The 8147-nt window shown below is 40.0% G+C and overlaps 1 protein-coding gene across 4 annotated transcripts in view; it reads left to right on the top strand.

Moving 5' to 3' along the window:
• Window positions 1-5762: 5762 nt before the first annotated feature.
• LOC128703378 (T-cell immunomodulatory protein) overlaps window positions 5763-8147 on the top strand; it is a 56468-nt gene continuing 54083 nt past the window's right edge. Inside the window, exons 1-2 of one of the 4 annotated variants that reach the window (XM_070104627.1) lie at window positions 5763-6072; window positions 6873-7014. In XM_070104627.1, the coding sequence (XP_069960728.1) occupies window positions 6880-7014 (135 nt within the window). In that variant the 5' untranslated portion in view covers window positions 5763-6072; window positions 6873-6879. Of the gene's footprint in view, window positions 6082-6872; window positions 7015-8147 lie in introns of all 4 variants that reach the window. The other 3 variants (XM_070104626.1, XM_070104629.1, XM_070104630.1) reach the window with 3 other exon arrangements.

Below are 8147 nucleotides of genomic sequence, written 5' to 3'. Positions count from 1 at the left end.
GCTGTCTTCAAGACCTCTGGCTGTCCTCAAGACCCCTGGCTGTCTTCAAGACCCCTGGCTGTCTTCAAGATCCCTGACTGTCTTCAAGACCCCTGGCTGTCTTCAAGACCCCTGACTGTCTTCAAGAGGGAGCTGGACAGACACCTAAAGTCAGCACATGACCAGCCGGGTTGGTTAGTTGGTACGTTGGTTAACTTGCAAACATCAGTAACAGCCTGCTTGACCAGGTCCTGATCCACCGCGAGGCCTGGTCATGGACCGGGTCGCGGGGGCGCTGACCCCCAGAACAACCTCCAGGTATAACAACAAGAACAAGACAAGAGCTGAAAACCGGCTCCATTTTGACACTCCGCGGACAATTCTTTAACGGCTGTAGTTGGAAACCGGTTACTGAACTCAGTAATTAAGTAAGTAAGTTTATTTAGATATAGGTACACATAAATAAAGGTACATAATTATCATACATATCAGCATGTGTAGATTACCTAAGATACACATAAGTACAATTATTGCACATAGTAATATATGTAAATTACCTAAGATAATAAAAAAATTAAAGTAATTGATTTCCATTGAGGTTATTGTAGATCGATACCATGCCTAACCCTACTAGGGTAGGGTAGGTGCCTGAGCCCGAGGCTTTAGCTCATAAGACTGTCATTCCCATTTGCCCCCTTGTGGCGGGGATGGCAGACCAGAGAGGCCTAGCTTGTGGCTAGGCCTGGGGACAGTTGGTCCCAAAGATGAGGAGGTACTTGTGCCTCCTCCCATGGGAGACTTAGGTCTCAGACACTCCCTAAAGAGGGAGCCAAGGCCGGGCCACCACTTGGAAAAGGCCCGGGCCGGGAGAATACCGGCTAATATTTAATAATAATAATAAGGCCATTGTAATATCTTGCTATTTAAATCCTAGCTGTAAGATACAGTAGAAATGTCAAGATAATAAACTTGAAACTAGGTAAGGCAATGGTATGACAATCACTTGTAATATAATGACGCCATAAAAGATATTCATTGGAGAAGCCAAGTTCAGTGTCTCAAAAATCAAAGATTCAGATGTTAATTTTGACATGATATATAATTATACAGAGGAATATAATAGTTGAGTGTACATGTCAAAAACCCCTTTGTATGCAGGGTATTTTGGGCAAACTTAGAGATTAACTTAAGATTAGGAAGGCAATAATAGTTTATGTGGTCATTAGACCCCTCAGGGAAGGTTCCTTGATGTTGGTGAGGGGCTCTTGATTTAGGGAATTGGATCTGTGCTCCAGTTCCCCGAATTAAGCCTGAATGCCTTCCACATCCCCCCCCCTAGGTGCTGTATAATCCTCCGGGTTTAGCGCTTCCCCCTTGATTATAATAATAATATGGTCATTAGTTGAGTTACAGTAAGGACAAGAAACTTCAATATTCTATTATGTAATAGATAAGTAGAGAATTATTACACTACTTAATTATTGTATAAAGATTATATAATTACAATGGAACAAGTTCAAAGAATTTACAATATGGCGTATTACATAAGATAAGATAAGATTTCGTTCTGATTTTTAACCCCGGAGGGTTAGCCACCCAGGATAAGACAAGAAAGTCAGTGCGTCATCGAGGACTGTCTAACTTATTTCCATTGTTGTCCTTAATCTGATGTCCCCCAGGATGCCACCCACACCAGTCGACTAACACCCAGGTACCTATTTGCTGCTAGGTGAACAGGTGTAAGGAAACGTGTCGAAATGTTTCCACCCGCCGGGAATCGAACCCGGGCCCTCCGTGTGTGAAGCGGGAGCTTTAGCCACCAGGCCACCGGGCCACACTACATCTTATTATTATTATTATTATTATTATTATAATCAAGGGGGAAGTGCTAAACCCGGAGGATTATACAGCGCCTTGGGGGGGGGATGTGGAAGGCATTCAGGCTTAATTCGGGGAACTGGAGCACAGATCCAATTCCCTAAATCAAGAGCCCCTCAGCAATATCAAGGAACCTTCCTTGAGGGGACAATATTGAGTAACTTTTGAGGAACTGGTAGTGATCAGGTACGGTGTGTCTGGTTAATTTTGGGTGATGAGGTGATTTCTTATCAGGGGCTCTGGAGTTTACCTGGAGTTCCGGGGGTCAACGCCCCCGCGGCTCGGTCTGTGACCAGGCCTCCTGGTGGATCAGAGCCTGATCAACCAGGCTGTTGCTGCTGGCTGCACGCAAACCAACGTACGAGCCACAGCCCGGCTGGTCAGGAACCGACTTTAGGTGCTTGTCCAGTGCCAGCTTGAAGACTGCCAGGGGTCTGTTGGTAATCCCCCTGTTGGTAATCCTCTGGTGGTCTGGGTGCTGTATAGCCCTTGTGGTTTAGCGCTTCTTTTTTTATTATAATAATAATCTGGTGGGTAAAGGTCTGGTTTCACACGGCGAGGGTCCAGGTTCGATTCCCAGCCAGGGTAGATACATTGGACGTGTTACTTTCCACCTGTTGTCTATATTCACCTAGCAGTAAAATAGGTACCTGGGTGTTAATCGACTAGTGTGGGTCGCATCCTGGGACACTGACCTAATTTGCCAGAAAGGTTCAGCATAACAAGGGGGCTTTCATGTGCATAGAATTTTTGTATACAGAGATGAACACTGTCTCGTATTATAGTTGTGTTCTGTTATAGTTATTAAGGAGGAGTTTGCGAGGAGGGTTTACATTAGAGTATAGTGTTCTGTGTATGTAGTAACCACAATGATAAGTGTGGATGTTCTGTATACATATTTAGCAAGTTAAGACTATTGAAAAGAGGTGGAGTGTGTTGCCTAATGCAGGAGTTAGTAATCAATCGCACTGCAGCCTTTTGTTGGGTTATTAAAGGTTTAAGGTGATTTGCTGTGGGTCAGCCCCATGCACAAGTACCATAGGTGAGGTACAAAGCTAGAAGACCCCAGTGGAAATAAGTAACTGTGTCTGACTTTTTTGGGTTATCCCAGGTTCTCTACACATATGCTGCTATGTAGGATAATTCTATGTAACTGTATTTGTGTATACCTGAATAAACTTACTTACTTACTTACTTAAGAGCTGATTGGGGTACATAGTACCGTATCTTTGAAAGGTTGCCTTCTGTTTTGGAGACTTTCCTGGAAATTTATTGCATTTCTGTCTGAAATTTGAGATTGCAGTCAAGGGGGAGACCTAGAAATTTGCTCTCTGTCTCTCTCGAGATAGGTGAACCATTTAAAGCTGTTTCTAAAAAGTATGAAGCAGGTTTTGTCTTTATTGAGAGTAAGTTTGTTGGTAATCATCCAAGCAGATATTTTTAGCAGTTTAGTATTTACTGTGTCTGTTGTGACCGGGTGTGGAAGTGTGAATTGCTCATTACTCTATTATTTGTTCATGATCGTAGCCATGTATAAACGTAAGTAACGATACTTACAGGATTCATTACTTTTGTAACCTGTGAGTTCATTACCTCTGTAACTTGCTCAGCTATCAGAACTTTGGGGGCCCAGTCCCTGGACGCATTATGTACCTCTGTAATCTGTAAATACCTTTGTAACTAGTCATGATTGTGACCAGACCTATCTGGAGTTCATTACCTTTGTAAATTGTGAGTTCATTACCTTTGTAAATTGTGAGTTCATTACCTCTGTAACTTGCTCAGCTATCAAAACTTTGGAGTCCAGTTCCTGGACCCATTATGTACCTCTGTAATCTTTTGACTACCGCCCACAGGATGGGTCTGGGGTGACTACCGCCCACAGGATGGATCTGGGGTGACTACCGTCCACAGGATGGGTCTGGGGTGACTACCGCCCACAGGATGGATCTGGGGTGACTACCGCCCACAGGATGGGTCTGGGGTGACTACCGCCCACAGGATGGATCTGGGGTGACTACCGCCCACAGGATGGGTCTGGGGTGACTACCGCCCACAGGATGGATCTGGGGTGACTACCGCCCACAGGATGGGTCTGGGGTGACTACCGCCCACAGGATGGATCTGGGGTGACTACCGCCCACAGGATGGGTCTGGGGTGACTACCGCCCACAGGATGGATCTGGGGTGACTACCGCCCACAGGATGGGTCTGGGGTGACTACCGCCCACAGGATGGGTCTGGGGTGACCACCGCCCACAGGATGGGTCTGGGGTGCATAATAAACATATTAAACTAACTGTGTCTGTTAATATGGTTGAGTTTGGGTGAGAGAAGACATAAGTTGTGTCATCTGCAAATAAAATGTGTTTAAGGAGATTAGATGCGTTTGGTACCTGGAGTTTACCTGGAGAGAGAGTTCTGGGGGTCAACGCCCCCGCGGCCCGTGACGAGGCCTCGTGGTGGATCAGGGCCTGATCAACCAGACTATTACTGCTGGTTACACGCAATCCAACGTACGCACCACAGCCCGGCTGGTCAGGTCATTGATATAAATGAGAAACAGAAGTGGGCCAAAGACACTCCCCTGAGGGACTCCAACAAGAACAGGTTGTGTAGTGAAACAGACTCCATTTATGTATACATACTGAGTTCCACACATGTGCAACATCTGGGTATCTTTATTGTAGACGTTTCGCCAACCAGTGGCTTTATCAATACAAATTCTATGTCCTAGAATTTGTATTGATAAAGCCACTGGTTGGCGAAACGTCTACAATAAAGATACCCAGATGTTGCACATGTGTCTTACTCTCATCTTGTCGGTATTATATACCATTCGTACACATACTGAGTTCCATTGCTAAGATAAGATTTTAGATAATCGAGAGAGTGTCTTCTGACCCCACAATGTTCAAGTTTTTGGTGAAAAAGGTCATAGTCAACGTATCAAAAGCTTTACATGAGTCTATAAACAGTCCCAGGGGAAATTAATTTTTCTCGAGTGCAGAGTATATTAGTTCAAGCATATATATAATAGCATCATAAGTATATTTCTTTTCGGTCTGAACCCAAACTGACAAAGGTTAAGTATTTTGTGGGTTACTAAGTAGGAGTAGACTTGTTTGTGTAGTAATTTTTCGAAGATTTTAGATAAGTAAGTAAGTAAGTAGGGGCAGGTTTGACATAGGTCTATAATTGTTCAGTTCAGCTGGATCACCTCCTTTGAGGAACAGGGTGACTTGCTTGCTTGCTTACTTGCTTATTAAGTAACTAGCTTACTTATTAAGTAACTAGCTTACTTATTAAGTAACTAGCTTACTTATTAAGTAACTAAGTTAATTATTAAGTAACTAGCTTACTTATTAAGTAACTAGGTTACTTTTTAAGTAACTAAGTTACTTATTAAGTAACTAGCTTACTTATTAAGTAACTAAGTTACTTATTAAGTAACTAGCTTACTTATTAAGTAACTAGGTTACTTATTAAGTAACTAGGTTACTTATTAAGTAACTAGCTTACTTATTAAGTAACTAGCTTACTTATTAAGTAACTAGGTTACTTATTAAGTAACTATGTTACTTATTAAGTAACTATGTTACTTATTAAGTAACTAGGTTACTTATTAAGTAACTGGTTACTTATTAAGTAACTAGGTTACTTATTAAGTAACTGGTTACTTATTAAGTAACTAGCTTACTTATTAAGTAACTAGGTTACTTATTAAATAACTGGTTACTTATTAAGTAGCTAGGTTACTTATTAAGTAACTGGTTACTTATTAAGTAACTGGTTACTTATTAAGTAACTAGCTTACTTATTAAGTAACTGGTTACTTATTAAGTAACTAGGTTACTTATTAAGTAACTAGCTTACTTATTAAGTAGCAATGTATAATAAGTAAGTAAGTAAGTAAGTAAGTCAGTCAGTCAGTAAGTAAGTAAGTAAGTAAGTAAGTAAGTAAGTAAGTAAGTAAGTAAGTAAGTAAGTAAGTAAGTAAGTAAGTAAGTAAGTAAGTAAGTAAGTAAGTAAGTAAGTAAGTAAGTAAGTAAGTAAGTAAGTAAATAAGTAAGTAAGTAAGCCGTCACTGGTCCTTATAAACCAACAACAGAAACTTACTAATACGTCACTACTCACTTATTTACTCGCTTATTTGTGGCTGCTGGGGTTGATTTACAGCTCCTGGTCCCTCCTCTTCAGTTGAAGTTGTTCGTTGTATGTCGGGTGTGTTGTATTTTTTATTATCTTCTGTTGTATTTTATCATTTATGTTGTATTTTATCACATGTATTTTATCACATGTTGTATTTTATCACATGTTGTATTTTATCACATGTTGTATTTCATCACATATTGTATTTTATCACATATTGTATATCACATGTTGTATTTTATCACATGTATTTTATCACATGTATTTCATCACATATTGTATTTTATCACATATTGTATTTTATCACATATTGTATTTTATCACATATTGTATTTTATCACATATTGTATTTTATCACATATTGTATTTTATCACATATTGTATTTTATCACATATTGTATTTTATCACATATTGTATTTTATCACATGTTGTATTTTATCACATATTGTATTTTATCACATATTGTATTTTATCACATATTGTATTTTATCACATATTGTATTTCATCACATATTGTATTTTATCACATATTGTATTTTATCACATATTGTATTTTATCACATATTGTATTTTATCACATATTGTATTTTATGGCATATTGTATTTCATCACATATTGTATTTCATCACATATTGTATTTTATCGCATATTGTATTTTATCGCATATTGTATTTTATCACATATTGTATTTTATCACATATTGTATTTTATCACATATTGTATTTTATCACATGTTGTATTTTATCACATATTGTATTTTATCACATATTGTATTTTATCACATATTGTATTTTATCACATGTTGTATTCCATCACATGTTGTATTTTCATGACCTTCCGTTGTTTTCCGTTGTTGTTCCAGGTACAATATGCTGGAGAAAATAGAAAAACGACAACTGGTTCAAGGTATTCCCATCGCCATCTCGATCCTGGTGCGATCTCCGATAAGTTGGTCGGAGGACAACAAAATTGCCGTCATAACACAGCTCGGCACATACGTCTTCGTGAGTACTGTTGTGGCACTTTGTCTTTAATCGTCGTTATGCGATACTGTACTTGTGTACTACCCGGAGTCGTTAGTCGACTGGTGTGGGTCGACTGGGTGTTAGTCGACTGGTGTGGGTTGCATCCTGGGTGTTAGTTGACTGGTGTGGGTTGCATCCTGGGTGTTAGTTGACTGGTGTGGGTTGCATCCTGGGTGTTAGTTGACTGGTGTGGGTCGCATCCTGGGTGTTAGTGGACTGGTGTGGGTTGCATCCTGGGTGTTAGTTGACTGGTGTGGGTGGCATCCTGGGTGTTAGTTGACTGGTGTGGGTTGCATCCTGGGTGTTAGATGACTGGTGTGGGTGGCATCCTGGGTGTTAGTCGACTGGTGTGGGTCGCATCCTGGGGGACAAGATTGAGGACCCAATGGAAATAAGTTAGACAGTCCTCGATGACGCACTGACTTTCTTGGGTTATCCTGGGTGGCTAACCCTCCGGGGTTAAAAATCCAAAGAAAATCTTATCTTATGTGTTAGCAGTGGTTGTAGTAAGGGTGGTACATCAGTCGTATAAGATTGATGGACTGAACACATTGACTCAGGCTGAGGGACTGATTACCCCAAACTCCTCCTCATCTTCCACCATTTCTCTGCATTGGACTGAAGAAGCTGCTGGCTGATGAAACGTAACCAGAATAAAGGTTCCCGAGTGTTACACAAGTGTCTTATTTATCATCTTTTCGTTTTTCTAAACCGTTTATTCCGGACAATTTTTTATCCCAGGAAGGTATGTTCAGATTACATTACTAATCATAACCTTATTTATAAAATTAAATTGTCTGGGAAAAAAATAGAAGACAAAGATGGGCAAAATGCAGCAGTAAATAACGTTCTCTTTGGCCTTTCATCTTTCTCATTATATATTACACCTACCATCCGACTTACGACCGAGTTCGGTTCTGAGAAACCGGTCGTAAGTCGAAATGGTCGTAAGTTGAACTTTACTAGTGAATATCAACAAAGCATTTTTGTAATGACTTTATTTTATTGTTTTATTTTGGTATTTCATGTTTTACTTTACTTTTTATGCTGTTAATACTGTATTTTGTACTGTAAGGTTTAGGATAAACACTGTGTACAAGACAAATACTTGT

This window comes from Cherax quadricarinatus, chromosome 93, assembly GCF_038502225.1.
Source record: "Cherax quadricarinatus isolate ZL_2023a chromosome 93, ASM3850222v1, whole genome shotgun sequence".
NCBI classification, from domain to species: domain Eukaryota; kingdom Metazoa; phylum Arthropoda; class Malacostraca; order Decapoda; family Parastacidae; genus Cherax; species Cherax quadricarinatus.
Note: the sequence above shows the minus strand (reverse complement) of the source record. Positions and strands in the feature narration are given on the sequence as shown.